At 42.9% G+C, this 17,557-nt stretch overlaps 1 protein-coding gene across 1 annotated transcript in view; it reads right to left on the minus strand.

Annotated features, from left to right (window-relative positions):
• Positions 1-17,557, minus strand: part of ABCC9 (ATP binding cassette subfamily C member 9) — a 210,267-nt gene that overhangs the window by 81,866 nt on the left and 110,844 nt on the right. Inside the window, exon 18 of the mRNA XM_082254775.1 lies at positions 12,150-12,188. Within this exon, the coding sequence (XP_082110901.1) occupies positions 12,150-12,188 (39 nt within the window). The remainder of the gene's footprint in view (positions 1-12,149; positions 12,189-17,557) is intronic.

A 17,557-nucleotide genomic window follows, 5' to 3' on the forward strand; every position in this document is an offset into this window, starting at 1 on the left:
AGGAGTTTACCCTGTGGTCTGGTGATCTTGTGTTTGCTTTGCCTGATTTGACTTCTCTGTTTGAGGGTCAAACTCATCCGGTAAGAGTCCCCTTTGGCTGTCACATCTGGGTGCTCATCCTACTCTCATAAGTGTCACCAGTGATTGGGATCATTCCTCTAATCTTCACCCACCTTCATATATTTTTTGGACTTTACCATTATTGCATGTTGGGACTTATATTGTTTCCATTATTAGCGCTGCTTTTTATTATATTTATACATTGGGATAGGTCTGTTATCACCTGTATAGCTGGCTGCCTTTTTAATGTCATATTCATTTATGTGTTTATGTTTTCTATACCTTTCACCTTCTTTTATATTGCAACAACAACCCATGTGTTTTCCTGGTGTTATAGCAATTTCCTATCTGTTTCCATTCTATTGTAACAGTTCCTATCTGTTGCCCTTGCATTGCAAAAGTTGCCTGTTTGTTACCCTCATAATGTAAAGATTGCCCCTTTGTTGCCTGTGTATTGTAATAATTGCCTGTTTGTTGCCAACATATTGTAACAACAGCCTGTGTATTGTCCTGGTGTTATAGCAATTGCCCAACTGTTGCCTATGAAATGCAACAATAGCCTGTTTGTTGTCCTCATACTGTAACAATTTCCCATTTGTTGCCCTTTATTTGTAATGCATGCCTGTTTGTTGCCCATATATTTTAATGATAGCCAATTTATTGCCCTTGTTTTGTAACGATTGGCCATTTGTTACCCACATATATTATAACAATTGAACATTTGCTGCCCTCATATTGTAACAATTGCAACAAACAAGCTATTGTTGCCTTTGTTGGTCACATATTGTAACCACAGCCTGTTTGTTGCCTTCATTTTGTAATATTGCCATTTGTTGCCAACATATTGTAATTATAGACCATTTGTTGCCCTTGTATTGTATCAATTTCCCATTTGATGCTCACATATTGTAACATTTGTCTATCTGTTGTACACATATTATAACAATAGCCTGTTTGTTGCCCTTGTATTTTAATGACTGACACTTTCTTGAAATTAAGATCTTTAGTGAAAGCTTTGAAAAGAGAATCACATACACTCAACCAATAAACAATACGATTGCAATAAAATAAAAAAAAAATTGTTAGCCTCCAGAAACATCACATAAGTGAAAGAGTATGATTTAAACCAGCCTTTCTCAACCAGGGTTCAGAAAAACTGTAGGATTCCTCCAGAGTTTGCTAGGGGTTCCTTCAGCAATGCTAAGTTTCTGATTCACAGATTAGTAGCCAATGACAGCTATTACCTTTTTAGCTATCTGTAAAGGGGGATTCTCCCCAATGACCACAATATAAGGGGTGTTCTTCCCGCTGATCATCATACTAATATACCATGAGCTAAAGATATATTAATTACTGTCAGGGGTTCCCTGAGAATCAAACATTATTTTAAGTGTTCTTTTGTGTTAAAAAAGGTTGAGAAAACCTGATTTAGACTGAATATCAGAAGATAGAGTAGATGGCACCACAAACTAAAAATAAAAGATGAAAGTCCTGGAAGGTGTTATAGGGATCTGCTGCTAAGATTAATGTCTGTCTCTCTTACACACCAATGTTTATATTCATTCCTGTAAATGATTAGAGACACAAGGAACATCACTGTTAGAAAAACTGTGCTGCTAAGAGAAACTTGAGCTGAGAGAAATACATAGGACGCCATTGAACTCTTCTTTCTGTCCAAATTAATTTGAAAATAGATGCTTTATTTTAGAGGAACACATACACAAATATCAATAGGTACAATAAAAAAAATGTGAAGTCTAATGTGAATGGTATACAGAACTGTGCAAAAAAAAAATAGGTAAGTGTAAAGAAATGTTGTAAGGTAAGAATGCTTTCAGAAATATATATTTTAATTGTATATTTTTATCAATTTACAAAATGCAAAGTGAGCAAACAGAAGAAAAATTGAAATCAAATTGATAGTTGTTGTAACCACCCTTAGTGTTCAAACCAGCATTAATTCTTCTAGGTACACTTGCACACAGTTTGTGAAGGAACTCGGCAGGTAGGTTGTTCCAAACACCTTGGAGAACTAACCACAGATCTTCTGTGGATGTAGACTGCCTTAAATCCTTTTGTCTCTTCATGTAATTCCAGACAGACTTGATGATGTTGAGATCAGGGCTCTACGGGGGCCAAGCCATCACTTCTAGGACTCCTTGTTTTTCTTCACACTGAAGATAGATCTTAACCACTTAAGCCCCGGAAGATTTTACCCCCTTCCTGACCAGGCCCTATTTTGCGATTCGGCACTGCGTGAATTTAACGGACAATTGCGCGGCCGTGCGACGCTGTACCTAAACTAATTTGACGTCCTTTTTTCCCCACAAGCAGAGCTTTCTTTTGGTGGTATTTGATCACCTGTGCGATTTTTTGATCATGCACTATAAACAAAAAAAGAGCGACAATTTTGCAAAAATAACAATATTTTTCACATTTTTTATATGAAATTCCCCAAAAAAAATGTAAAAATCAAAATATTTTAACATTTTTGGCCAATTTGTTTTCTGCTACATATGTTTGGTAAAAAAAAAAATCACAATAAGCGTATTTTGATTGGTTTGCGCAAAAGTTATTGCGTTTACTAAGGGAAAGATTTTTGTCATTTTTGTTGTTTTGTTTTTTAACGAGTAATGGCGGCGATCTGCGTTTTTTTTTTTGTGGGACTGCGGCATTGCGGCGGACAGATCGGACCCTTGACTGACATTTTTGACACTTTTGGGGGTACCAGTGACATTACTACAGTAATCAGTGCTATACATATGCACTGTTACTGTAAAAATTACACTGGCAGGGAAGGGGTTAACTTTATTGGGGAAGGAGGGGTTAAGTGTGTCCCTAGGGGCGTGTTTCTAACTGTGCAGGGATGTGGCTTTACATGTAACAGCAGAGATCTACGGTCCTACATAGCAGGACCGTTAGATCTCTGCTGTTACACAGGGAAGAATGACAGGCGGCTTTGTTTACATTAGCCGCCTGCCTTTTTCCCTTCATAGCGGACGATCGTGAGGGCGGGAGCGCGCCTCCGGCGGTGCCCGCTTGCCCGCTATTGGCTCACAGGCTAGTGACGTACCGGTACGTCACTTTGCCTGGCCAGGGCTGACCGCCGCAGTATATGTACTTGTGGCGGTCGGCAAGCGGTTAAAGAGGAGCTTTAGTCTCCTACAAAAAAATTAAAGTCAGCAGCTACAAATATTTGTAGCTGCTGACTTTGAATATAAGTTCACTTACTTGTCCAGTATACAGTGATGTCCTCATCTGAGCTGATTCTTCAATGGGTTTCGGGTCCAGGTGCAAGCATCTTAACCGGTTGCCGACCGCCGCACGACTATATACTGCGGCGGTCAGCCCCGGCCAGGCAGAGTGACGTATCGGTACGTCACTCGCCTGTCACTGACTTGCGAGCCTATCGCGGGCGGGCGCGCGCCCGCCGAGGCGCGCGCCCGCCGCGGCTCGTTCACAGGCAAGTCAGTGCGTGTGACCGGCGGACTCGATGTCCGCCAGTCACACTGCGATCGCTCCTGTGAAGGGAGAAAGACAGAGCAGCTTGTGTAAACAAGCTGCCTGTCAGTTCTCCCTGTGTAAAAGTGAAGATCTGACCGTTCTACTATGTAGAACGGTTGATCTTTGCTTTTACACCAATAGGAATGTCCCTACACAGTAGAAAGCACGCCCCTAGGACACACTTAACCCCTCCCTGTCCAATAAAGTTAACCCCTTCCCTGCCAGTGTCATTTTTGCAGTAACAGTGCATATGTATAGCACTGATTACTGCAGTAATGTCACTGGTAACCCCAAAAGTGTCAAAAATGTCAGTCAAGGGTCCGATCTGTCCGCCGCAATGTCGCAGTACCGAAAAAAAAATCGCAGATCGCCGCCATTACGCGTTAAAAAAAAAAACACCAAAAATGACAAAAATCTTTCTCTTTGTTAGTAAACGCGATAACTTTTGCGCAAACCAATCAAAATACGCTTTTTGCGATTTTTTTTACCAAACATAGGTAGCATAAAACAAATTGGCCGAAAAATGTTAAAAAATTTTGATTTTTACTTTTTTTTTGGGGGAATTTCATATAAAAAAATGTGAAAAATATTGTTATTTTTGAAAAATTTACGCTCTTTTTTTGTTTATAGCGCGTGATCAAAAAATCGCACAGGTGATCAAATACCACCAAAAGAAAGCTCTGTTTGTGGGAAAAAAAGGACGTCAAATTCGTTTAGGTACAGCGTCGCACGACCGCGCAATTGTCCGTTAAAGTCACGCAGTAAAAAATCGCAAAAAAACCCCTGGTCCTTTAGCAGCCAAATCCTCCGGGGCTTAAGTGGTTAATTAAGGTAAACCGGCAGCTCCACAGCCGGTTTCCCACTGTGCATGAGCAAGCCACGCTGCACTTTGTGAGTGGTCCCGCAGTCTTCTGAGACCTATAATGTGTCCCAGAAGGTTGCAGGTGAAGGGGGGGGGGGGCTTTTGCTTGAATCACCACGGCGATTCGGGCGGCAGTGGGAGCAGGTACCTGTCATAACCAGGTACCTGCTCCCTTCTCCCCCCCAAAAAAAAAAATGTGTGCCAATTGTGACAGAGGAGGGTAGGGGGAGGAAGCAAACAGGCAAAACTTCACCTTTTGGGTGAAGTTCCGTTTTAATGTCATTGGCTATTTGTTTTGGTCATTGTCCTGTTGAGGAATAAATTCGGGGTCAATCACATACCTCCCTGATGGTATGGCATGATGGATAAGTATTTCCCTGTATTTCTCAGCATTGAGGACACCATTGATCAGGCACCATTGAGGACCGTAGACACAGTGGTTGGCCAAGGAAACGTAATGGAGCAGATCAAAGACACATAATGCTTACTTCCCCTTTGATATTGGAAGGTGTCCAGCAGTGCCATCAGCACAGAGCAGGAGGAAGCCAGTGGGACCCAGGTACACCCATCTACTGTCTTGAGAAGTCTGGTCAGAAATAGTCTTCATGGAAGAACTGTGGCCAAAAAGCCATACCTTCAACAGGGAAACAAGGCTAAGCGACTCAGCTATGCAGGAAGACATAGGAACTGGAGTGCAGAAAAATGGCAGCAGGTGCTCTGGACTGATGAGTCAAATTTTGAAATAGTTGGCTGCAGCAGGGGGCAATTTGCTTGCCAATGGGCTGGAGAGAGTTACACTTAAGAGTATCTACAGGCAACAACGAAGCATGATGGAGATTCCTTCCAAGTTTGAGTCTGAATTTCTGCAAATGGAGTTGGAGATTTGGTCAGGATCAATGGTATCCGATTCCTCAATGCTGAGTGATACTGGCAGATACTTATCCATCATGCCATACCATCAGGGAGTTGTGTGATTAGCCCCAAATTTATTCTGCAGCAGGACAACAACCTCAAACATACAGCCAATGCCATTAAAAACTATCTTCAGTGAGAAGTAAAAGTCCTGGATGTAATAGTTTGGCCTCCACAGAGCCCCGATCTCAATATCATTGAGTCTGTCGGGGATTATATAAAGTGACAGAAGGATTTGAGGCAGCCTACATCCACAGAAGATCTGTGGTTCCAAAATGTTTGGAACAACCTACCCGCCGAGTTCCTTCAAAAACTGTGCGCAAGTGTACCTAGAAGAATTGAATAATTGACGCTGTTTGGTTTTCTCTTCTGTTCATTTACTTTCCATTTTGTTAATAGGTAAAAATAAACTAATAACACTATTCACACCTGCCTAAAACTTTTGCACAGCACTGTATTTTCAAATCAGTCCATATTCATTTGTTTTACCCTCCACCTCAAACTAAAACTCACTTATTGATTATTTTACCTTTCTGGTATGGCAAGGCAAAACACTTATACAACAAATCTCCTTGTGGCAAACTTCTCCAAATAGACACATTCCACTTTTAATAGCTGATTTTGTATGCATACAGATTGGAATAAAAAAAAGCAAATTGTACATTGTTTAAAATCCTTATTTAGTCATATAAAATATCTCGAAATAAGACTGAGGCTGGGTTTACACTGCCGCACAGAGCGGGACACAGAACTGGATCCGGTGCGTTCCTGTTTACCGTTTCAGGTCAGATTTCAGCCCAAATATTTGGCTGAATTCGGACCTGAAACGAACCAGGAGATGCACAGGACTCCTGTGCAATTAGCACCGGAGCCGCCTTGGAGATATGTAAACCGGCTCCATAGAGAGCCATTCACAATCTCCTGACATGCAAATTGGATGCGGGGAAACCCACATCTAATTTGCAATAGTGTGAACCCAGCCTCTCTAACACGAAAGATGAACAAAGCATATGATTCTATAGAATGCATTGGCCTCAATCCAAAGCACTCAGTGTGATTTATGTCTGCTGTCTCTTCCCTCTGTTTTCTGCATGAGTCACTGATAATAGTCCAAGCCAACTCCACAGCATCCTGGGTGACATCTTGCCCCCCCCCCCCCACCTCCAGCACATAGCAGCTATCTGAAAGCCTCAGCTGTTTATATTGCCCTAAGATTCTGTGCAGAGGGTGTGTGTTCATTTCCTCCACTCAGGTTTCGGGTTTTACTGAGCTCTGTGCTCTAGCTCTGCAATGTGTGTGACAGCAGATCCCCACCCCATGGCTGAGAAATAGCCTTTGATCTGTGTGCTTTAAGAGGATGTAGAGAAGAGAGGGCTGCAGATAAACATGTACAAGCAGGGGTCAAGTCCTGAGAAAAAAAGTGTGGGAACTCACCCAAGATTACCACTCCCCCACCTCAAAAAATAAAAAAAGTGTGCGTTTGTGTATATATACCTTTTGAGGAGCGAGGCCCACTTTAGCGACTTGGTAACCGGTCGCGGGCCACAATGAGCGGAGCGGGCAGATTAGATGACAGGTCCATGTCAGCATATGCAGAGCAGACACAGGCACAGCCTGCTCTACTCTATGGGCCCTCTAATCTGACCTGCCCAGACAGAAGGGGACAGATCCCCTTCTGTTTTTTTTTAACTGGATTGAATTGGGTTCCTGCAGGTATCGCTGGCTGCTGCTGTCCCCCAGGCAGGTATGGCTGGTGTCTGCTAACTGGCTGTCCTCCAGGGGTGGTACTGTTGGCTGGTACTACTGGTGGGTACTGCTGCCTGGTACTGCTGGCGGGTACTGCTGGCTGGTACTGCTGGTGGGTACTGCTGACTGGTACTGCTAGTGGGTACTGCTGGCTGGTACTGGTGGTGGCTATTGCTGACTGGTACTGCTGGCAGGTAGTGGTGGTGGCTACTGCTGGCGGGTACTGCTGGCAGGTACTGCTGGTGGGTACTGGTGGCGGGTACTGCCTCCTGCTACTGCTGGCTGGTACTACTGGTGGATACTGCTGGCTGGTACTGCTGATGGGTACTGCTGGCGGGTACTGCTAGTGGGTACTGCTAGCTGGTACTGGTGGTGGCTACTACTGACTGGTACTGCTGGCTGGTACTGCTGGCTGGTACTGGTGGTGGCTACTGCTGGCTGGTACTGCTGGCTGATACTGCTGTCGGGTAATGCTGGCGGGTACTGCTGGCTGGTACTGCTGGTGGGTACTATGGTGGGTTACGTATACTTTGAGTTGCAAATTTCCCTCTCTATTTCTCCTCTATGTCTCGCCCCTCTCTATTCTTTCTTTCTTTCTTCTCTCTCTCACTTGTTCTTTTCTCCCCCATCCCTCTCTCTCTTTCCATCTGTCTCTTTATATCGCTTTATTTCCATCCTTCTTTCTCTCTCTATATATACTGTATATATATATATATATATATATATATATATATATATATATATATATATATCTTTCTCATCGCTCTTCCTACCTCTCTTTCCTTCCTCTCTCTCTCTTTCTCATCTCTCTCTCTTTCCCTCTACTCCTACCTCTCCTTCCCTCCTCTCTCTCTCTACCTCCCTCTCTCATCTGCAGATCCGATGCTTCCTGTTTTGCTCCTGACACAGGCAGAGTGCCTTTGATATCACTCTGCCTGTGACAAGAGCTGGCACTATACAGGAAGCATCGGCTCTGCTTCCTCTAGTGTGGCTCCTTTCCTCACACTGTGCTCGGAGATGGCGAGTCGGGAACCCGCAATCTGGGCTTACCGACCCGCCACCCCAGAGTAGGAGATGGCGCCAGGCACTGGGATCGTGTCGGGGGGACTAGCTGCTAACGGGAACCGCGTTCCTGCTGTAGAAAAAGTACAGGAACTCCGTTCCCATGCGTTCCAGCAGGACTCAAGCCATGGGTACAAGGTATGTAGGAAGACTTGCTTCATCTTTGTGTATCACCTGAGGCCAGTCACTTTTGTGGGTATCTATAATAGTTTACAACCACTTTAATAATGTATAGTGTGCACCGCAGCACTAGTGATGCATTTAGTCACCACTGACTTTGCCAAAGATCGTGACCCTTTGACATGTCTAGATAATCCATATAGAGGGGATCTGCAATAAATGGTGGAATATGTCTATTAGAGAAGTTTGCCACATGGATAAAAAAAAAAAAATATATCGTTTTTGCCTTAACAGAAAGGTTAAAAAAATGGTGGGTGAGTTTTCACTCTTGGGTGGAGTGTGAAACACATTCAGAAAGCATGATACGAAGATGGTCTGCTGCACAGGGGGGAAAAAACAGAACAATGCACACTGCTACACAAAAGGAGGGTGTAGGGTGTAAGTTCACCTTTTCTTCTTTTTTTTTTTTTTTTGCTTTAAAATATATTTTTTAAAAAAGGGGAAAAAAACATTTACAAAATAAAAACTCTTAGAAGCCAATTAAAGTCCACTGCACTCTTAAAGCGTGTGTCAGGGCAAGAAAAAAAAAACAAACTCAGTACATCTTGACAGTGCATGTAAATGTTTAATCCCTGCCAAGTTCTCCCCTGCTAGACTACAGCACATTTCCCTCTTATGTTATGAAGAGATGAATGTAGGGATGGGGGGCTAATAGGGTTCAGGAGAGGAGGAGTTCTGTGGTGTAGCTAGAAGAAGGTAGGTCTAACTAGGGATGGGACAAGGGGTGGGCAGAAGGGACGGCTGCCCTGGGCACCGTGGTATCATGTGAGGTTTGGGGGCACCACAAGGTGATTGGGGGGAGGGAATTTGTGTGGGGAGGGGGGAATTGGGGGGGGGGGGCAGGCAGAAGGTAAGAATTGTTCTAGGAGTAGGAGGGAAAATTTGGAGAGGTGTGCTAGGAGTGGTGATTTGGGGCGGAAATTTGTGTTGAAAGAGGAAATGGGGGAAGAAGATTTGTCCTTGGATGGAGGGTTAGGGGAGAGGAATTTGTGCTGGGTGGGGAATTTGAAGTGGGGGGGGGGGGGTGATTTGTGCTCAGACAAGAAATTTGAGGTGTAGAGGATTTGTGCCAGGAAGGGGGAATTACTTTTGGGGGGGGGGGGGTTGTGCAGGGAGCATATGTGGAATGCAAAGCTCCCAACTGTCCCTGATTTTGAGGGACTGTCCCTGATTTCGAGGGACTGTCCCTGATTTCGAGGGACTGTCCCTGATTTTAAGGGACTGTCCCTGATTTTAAGGAACTGTCCCTGATTTTAACCACTTTACCACCGGAGGATTTTGCTGTCTTACGTCTGGGCCACTTTTTGCGATTCGGCGCTGTGCGACTTCAACTGACAATTGCGCGGTCGTGCGACGCTGTACCCAAACGAAATTTACGTCCTTTTTTTCCCACAAACAGAGCTTTCTTTTGGTGGTATTTGATCACCTGTGCGATTTTTACTTTTTGCGCTATAAACAAAAAAAGAGCGTTTATTTTGAAAAAATAACAATATTTTTAACATTTTTTTATATGAAATTCCCCCCCAAAAAAGATGTAAAAAACAATTTTTTAAAAAATTTTTGGCCAATTTGTTTTCTGCTACCTATGTTTGGTAAAAAAAATTGCAATAAGCGTATTTTGATTGGTTTGCGCAAAAGTTATTGCGTTTACTAACAAAGGGAAAGATTTCTGTCATTTTTGGTGTTTTTTTTTTTAACGCGTAATGGCGGCGACCTGCGATTTTTTTTGCGGGACTGCGACATTGCGGCGGACAGATCGGACCCTTGACTGACATTTTTGACACTTTTGGGGGTACCAGTGACATTACTGCAGTAATCAGTGCTATATATATGCACTGTTACTGTAAAAATGACACTGGCAGGGAAGGGGTTAATTTTATTGGAGAGGGAGGGGTTAATGTATGCCTGGTGCTTACTGACGTGTAGGGGGGGAGGTGACTGAGTGAGGCATGGACAGATCGGATGTCCAGCTATGCTGAACAGTCCGATCTGTCACTCCCTGTCACTATGGAGATCCGCCCGCTTGTGTTTACACACAGTGGGCGGATCACCAGACTCGATCCCCGACGATCGGGTAAGAGCAGCGGCGATCGCCGCTGCTCCTCCCCTGGCCCGACTCCCGCTGTGAATGAAAACAGCGGGAGCGAGCCTCCGGCGGCGCGCAAGCGCCGCCCAGAAGGGGGAGTGTCTGACGACGTAGTACTACGTCGTCAGACGATAACGAGCCACTCTGCCGCAGTAATATTACTGTGAGCAGTCGTAAAGTGGTTAAGGAACTGTCCCTGATTTTGAACAAAGTCCCTCTGTCCTTCTTGCCTCCTCATTTGTCCCTCATTTTGGTCTGATCTATATAGTTGTATATAAAATTCACTTTTTATCTTTCAAAAAGTGTTTCCCAGTGTAAAACTTTTCATCGAAATTCTAAATCTCCACATTTGTAAATGTCAAAAGCCAATATAAAGGAATAGTAGTAAAAAAAAAAAGCATTAAGTATAATTCTCCTTTAAGGGGGCATGGCAGGGGATGTGTCCTTTGACTACATACTTTTGCTAATAGGTGTCCCTCATTCCCATTTCAAAGGGTTGGGAGGTATGGGAATGGGAGGATTTGAGCTAAGCATGCAGATGCTCAATCTTTTGGGGGGAGGGGATTTTTGCTGGCACATAATGCTCATACATCTTGAGGGGGGGGGGCGCAATTTAGCATGATCGCCCTGGGCTCTTGTTGACCCTGTCCTGGCACTGGGTATAACAACGCTGTCTGGGGTTTCAATGCATTGTCAGCTCAATTCAGGAAGTTAGGAGCTCAATGGATTTCTGGCAGATCAACAGGTATTTTTCTGTACTTGTAAATGTGAATGTACTGCAAGACGTACTGTTTGTATTTTTTGCCCTTCAGAAACCACCAATTACCACCTTATTTTCACATTCTCCATTGACTCTGATCCTTTTCATTTAAATGGAAAAATTTGACCAAACACTGGAAATTGTGTCTGGTCCCCAATGCTGACCTTTTTTTGTGTCACTAAAGCTGGATACACACTATCCAACTTTTGTGGTTAGATTTCCTTCAGATTTACCTTTTCTATGTAGTGCAAGGGCCTGCAAGATTGCATACAAATTGAAAGTGTTTAGGTTTGACCTCAAGTCTAAAGGAAAAAGTCTTCAGAAAATCTTATAGTGTGTATGGCCCATTAGCCAGAAGTAGGCAGCAAGTAACACAAAAGAATGCTGTGGCTCAGAAAGTTCATCCCAGACACAGCCAGGCACTTAGCATTTCCAAAGCTGGACATCAATAGCGCCTCTATATGTCTCTCATTTCAGGTTTAGTTCAAGGCTCAGGAGCACACAAGGATTTCCCTTCAAGATTGAAATAATAAAACAAGAAGAAAAAGAGTAAAAAATATATTACAATAAAAAACCTCCAACAAACCTGATTAATGATTGGAGAATTGCAGGCTGATTACTAGTTAGAGAGATGGACAATGAGGCACACAGCACACTTGGGTGACATGATAACTTCCTGTGCTGCACCAGCAATGGGAAGTATCGAGAAGTTCCACCATCTTAGAGATTCACAGCATAGATGACTCATCTAAATTTGGCCACACACTATACAATCTGATTATACAATCTGGTTTAGACTTACCAAAGCTCTGTAATATCAGGAAAAACCTATACGATTCCATGAAATCAGACAGGTCCTTACATTACCTATTTGTGGGTAGATCTAAAAGTGATTGTACAACCAGATTGTATAGTGCATGTTCACCTAAACAATGAAACAAACGTATCATCAAAAGCACACACAGCCAAGGGCGTACCTTCCGTCATCATCAGAGGAAGGGAACCAATCATCCGGGCTGCAAGTTACGACAGAAATGATTTAGTAATAAATAAATAATTGGTCCTTCATACTTTGAGGGCATCCGGCTAGGAAAGAGAACAATCTGCCCTTTGATGGAAAGAAATTTGATGGAAAAAAGTTTTTTCTCTTACATTGTTGCAGATAAGCTTCCATAAAGGGATAAACACAACCTGAAGATTTCACAACACTAAAACTACCACACACCATAATATCTTTTAAAAAAGTTCCCAAGTCCAGTCTTTTTGTGAAAAATGAGTTTACAGTTACAAGGTGTATGCAAAAGAAAGTTTTTTTTTTTAAGTTTTGGATGGAGTGAGGAAAGATGTATTGCTAAAAATGAAGTATCGGTTAGATATAAGAAGTTTCTGATACTTTTTTTATAGCTTCTATTCAGTGATCATGGTACTTATTGTCAAACTTTTATTAGGATATATTTCTTTGTGTTGAACAGCCAATAACAGCATCTTGGTATCAGACTTCAGGCATTCACTATTTGCCAGCATTTGCCGTTAGTTAGATACATTATGATTTATATTCATTAATAATCATGAATTACCTTTTCACATGTGTGCCTATATATGTATATGTATGTATGTATATATATATATATATATATATATATATATATATATATATATGAATTAGGTTTAACAATGGATCCTATTCTATTATGATATATTATGCAATTTTTCATGATTGTTCCAACTATTTCCATTTTTGTATTGATGTTTCTACTATAGCCCTGATGAAAAGGGAGTGTCAGTGCCCCTCAAAAAAGTTGGCTGTTGTGTGGTTCCTTGTTATGAACAAACACTAAAATTAAAGGATTTTGGACTCTAAGTCTCCTTTCACACACTTTTCCACTGCAAGTACCGGCTCGGCTCTACTCGGCCCTGCTTGGCCCGGTTTGCTTTTCCACTGCTGGTACCGCATGGTACGGTGTTGGAACGGTTCGGTACGGTTTGGTATGGTTTGCTTTTCCACTAAAGTAGTACTAAAGTTAAGTGGGTGGGATAACAACGATTCTCTGACCAATCAGTGGCTAGTAGTGACTGCATGCAAAGGATTGTGGGATATGGTACCGGTATGGTACCTCTTGGAACCACAATCGAGGTGGTACTGTTTTAGAGAGCCGTACCGTTCGGTTCCATGCAGGGGAAAAGCGCCACCGTACCGTAACGTACCGAACCGTTCCTACACCATACCATGCGGTACCAGCAGTGGAAAAGCACAAAAGCGAGCCTAACCGATCGGTTCCATGCAGTGGAAAAGCACCATTAAACAACAAAGTCGTGCCGCTTGCATTGTTTACAGTGAGAATTTGATGCGACTTTTGGTGCGACTTTGATCTGACTTTACATTCTCTAGATCAGAGTTTTTCAACTAGGGTCCCTGCTGAGGTTGCTAGGGGTTCCTTGAGCAATAGGCAATTTCTGCCTCTCAGATAGGTTTCCATTGTTCCTTTTAGCTATCTGTAGGGGGGTAATTATTCCCCGTGATGACAAGAGTAAGGAGCATTCTTCCCACTAACTGTCACACTAATGTGTCATGAGTTGTAGATTTTTAATTTTTAGCAGGGGTTCCCCGAGACCAGAAATGTATTTCAAGGGTTCCTCTATATTGAAAAGGTTGAGAAAGGCTGCTCTAGACCAAAGTTTCATCAAAAGTCAGACCAAAGTAGTGCAGGAACCTTTTGTGAAGTCGCAGCGACTTCTGCTTTGTCAGTTGCAATGGCTCTCATAGAGAAACATTGCATTTCACATGTCTTGCGACTTAGGGGGCCTCACAAGTTGGAACTCAAGTCGCACAAGTGTGAAAGGAGCCTTAGTTGATTAAGGCTCTTTTTACATGGGCTTTCCGATCCAGTCAGCCTGTCAGTTTTCCAAGCGGACCTGATCAGATGCTCCATGCAGCCCTATGGAGCAGCGGATATCAGCAGAGACATCTCTGCTGTCACCCGCTGCTATCCGATCCGATCCTGTCTGTGAAATCCAGATGGATGGAAACCCTATTTTCCATCCGTCTGGAGGATCGGATCGGATAAGATCAGATGAAAATGGTCAGGCGGTCCGTTCTCATCCGATCTCCCATAGAGGAGAGCGGGGCTCTGACAGCTCCATCTCTGCACACAGAGCGGAGATGGACCTGTCATCCGCCCGCTCAGCGGGGATCGGCGGATCGATCCTCGCTGAGCAAAACTAAGTCCGTCGGGCGCGTCGCCCGTGTGAAAGGGGCCTTACTAAAACTGGAGAGTGCAGAATCTGGTGCAGCTGTGCATGGGAGCCAATTAGCTTCTAACTTAAAGCGGAGTTCCACCCAAAAGTGGAACTTCCGCTTTAGGGAGTCCTGACCCCCCGACATGCCACATTTGGCATGTCATTTTTTGGGGGGGGGAGCGGGTACCTAGTTATGACAGGTACCCGCTCCCACTTCCGCTCGGAGCGCCGCGGCGCCCTGAGCGGAAGTTCTCCTCTCCCCCTCCCTCCCTGCAATCTTCTGGGACACGTCAGAGGTCCCAGAAGATTGCCGGCCAATCACGGCGTGCAGCGCGACTCGCGCATGCGCAGTGGGTACCCGGCTGTGAAGCCGCAAACTGTAACAGCCGGGTGCCCACAGCAGTGATGCCGGCGCCGAGGGAGAGGATCGAGGCTTCCGGCGGCCGCATCGCTGGACCGTTGGACAGGTGAGTAAATGGCTGGAACTCCGCTTTAAGCTTTAACAAACAAAAATAAACGGGACGCTGATTGGTTTCTGTGCAGAGCTGCACCACATTTTGCACGCTCCAGTTTTAGTAAATCAACCCCAATGTTCTTTAATCTGGTGCTTTCATTATTCTGTGCCACTGCCTACTGTTGAAATTTGTCCTATTTGTCCTAGTGACCATTGTAGTTGTTATTAGAGAAAGGGAATAGAGGAAATACTCCCCTGGGGACATTTGTCCCAGTGATAATCTTATAAGATGGGAATTCCATTTGCTGTGGAGTGATTTCCTGTCATTTCCCTTATGCATCTCTAGGACAAGTGAGGGAAAATCTCCCTGGCAGGACAAACGTGTCAAAGGAATGCTATCCTAAACTTAAAAAACAAACAATTGACTCTACATTCACTTTAATAATACACATATTAGAAAGGTAAAAATAGTTAAATCACGTAAGAACAACTAAATATAACAAACCCTTACAGCTGTATACATATTTAATTTCCATAACATCAGAGACCCTGGTAGGGAGAATATCACTTCCCTACAAGGTGAGATCCACATCTTGATAAAAATAGTAGAGGACATGAGAGCTGTCAAGCAACACTGCAAAGAAAGTGCTTAATAAGCATTAAAGGCTAGATTCACAAAGCTTAACACAAGGATAAATATCTTTATTTTAGCCATGTGACTGTCATTTTTTTACTCTAATTGGACATTAGACTCAGCCATCACTTTTTTGAAAATACGGATCATTACACTGATGTGTTAGCTTTGTGAATTGAGCTTATATTATAAAAAAAAAAAAAAGTGAAATAAAGAGGAGAGAAAAAGTAATAAATATTAAATAGAAAAATGTACTAATATATATATATATATATATATATATATATATATATATATATACACAGTGGGTACGGAAAGTATTCAGACCCCCTTAAATTTTTCACTCTTTGTTATATTGCAGCCATTTGCTAAAATCATTTAGGTTCATTCTTCTTCCTCATGAATGTACACATAGCACCCCTTACTGACAGAAAAACACAGAATTGTTGACATTGTTGCAGATTTACTAAAAAGAAAAACTGAAATATCACATGGTCCTAAGTATTCAGACCCTTTGCTCAGTATTTAGTAGAAGCCCCCTTTTGATCTAATACAGCCAGGAGTCTTTTTGGGAAAGATGCAACAAGTCTTTCACACCTGGATTTGGGGATCCTCTGCCATTCCTCCTTGCAGATCCTCTCCAGTTCTGTCAGGTTGGATGTTAAACGTTGGTGGACAGCCATTTTTAGGTCTCTCCAGAGATGCTCAATTGGGTTTAAGTCAGGGCTCTGGCTGGGCCATTCAAGAACAGTCACGGAGTTGTTGTGAAGCCACTCCTTCGTTATTTTAGCTGTGTGCTTAGGGTTATTGTCTTGTTGGAAGGTAAACCTTCGGCCCAGTCTGAGGTCCAGAGCACTCTGGAGAAGGTTTTTGTCCAGGATATCCCTGTACTTGGCCGCATTCATCTCTCCCTCGATTGCAACCAGTAGTCCTGTCCCTGCAGCTGAAAAACACCCCCACAGCATGATGCTGCCACCACCATGCTTCACTGTTGGGACTGTATTGGACAGGTGATGAGCAGTGCCTGGTTTTCTCCACACATACCGCTTAGAATTAAGACCAAAAAGTTCTATTTTGGTCTCATCAGACCAGAGAATCTTATTTCTCACCATCTTGGAGTCCTTCAGGTGTTTTTTTAGCAAACTCCATGCGGGCTTTCATGTGTCTTACACTGAGAAGAGGCTTCCGTCGGGCCACTCTGCCATAAAACCTTGGCCAGATCTGTGCCTTGCCACAATTCTGTCTCTGAGCTCTTCAGGCAGTTCCTTTGACCTCATGATTCTCATTTGCTCTGACATGCATTGTGATCTGGAAGGTCTTATATAGACAGGTGTGTGGCTTTCCTAATCAAGTCCAATCAGTATAATCAAACACAGCTGGACTCAAATGAAGGTGTAGACCCATCTCAAGGATGATCAGAAGAAATGGAAAGCACCTGAGTTAAATATATGAGTGTCACAGCAAAGGGTCTGAATACTTAGGACCATGTGATATTTCAGTTTTTCTTTTTTAATAAATCTGCAACAATGTCAACAATTCTGTGTTTTTCTGTCAGTATGGGGTGCTATGTGTACATTCATGAGGAAGAAGAATGAACCTAAATGATTTTAGCAAATGGCTGCAATATAACAAAGAGTGAAAAATTTAAGGGGGTCTGAATACTTTCCGTACCCACTGTATATATATATATATATATATATATATACATTGTATATATATATATATATACTGTATAATGTATATATACAGTATATATATATATATATATATATATATATATATAAATATATATAGTTTATTTTTTTATTTTAACATGTCTAATATTAGTACCTGAATTCTGTCGTTATATTAGCTTCCAGTAATCCTCTGAACAAGCAAAATCTTGTCACTGTAAGCCCATCAGGCCATCAGTGCAGTACTGGAGGCTTACTGACAGGAGAAGACAGCAAAGTGAGCAGAGTAATGACTTGAGATGCTCCTTTATTGTCCAGTCAGGAGACTGGGTGAGACCTTGACCAAGCTGTGCTACCCAACTACACTGGAGGTCAGAAAACTGGTTA

The sequence above is a fragment of the Pelophylax lessonae genome (genome assembly GCF_965119305.1).
Source record: "Pelophylax lessonae genome assembly, chromosome: 4".
Lineage (NCBI taxonomy): Eukaryota > Metazoa > Chordata > Amphibia > Anura > Ranidae > Pelophylax > Pelophylax lessonae.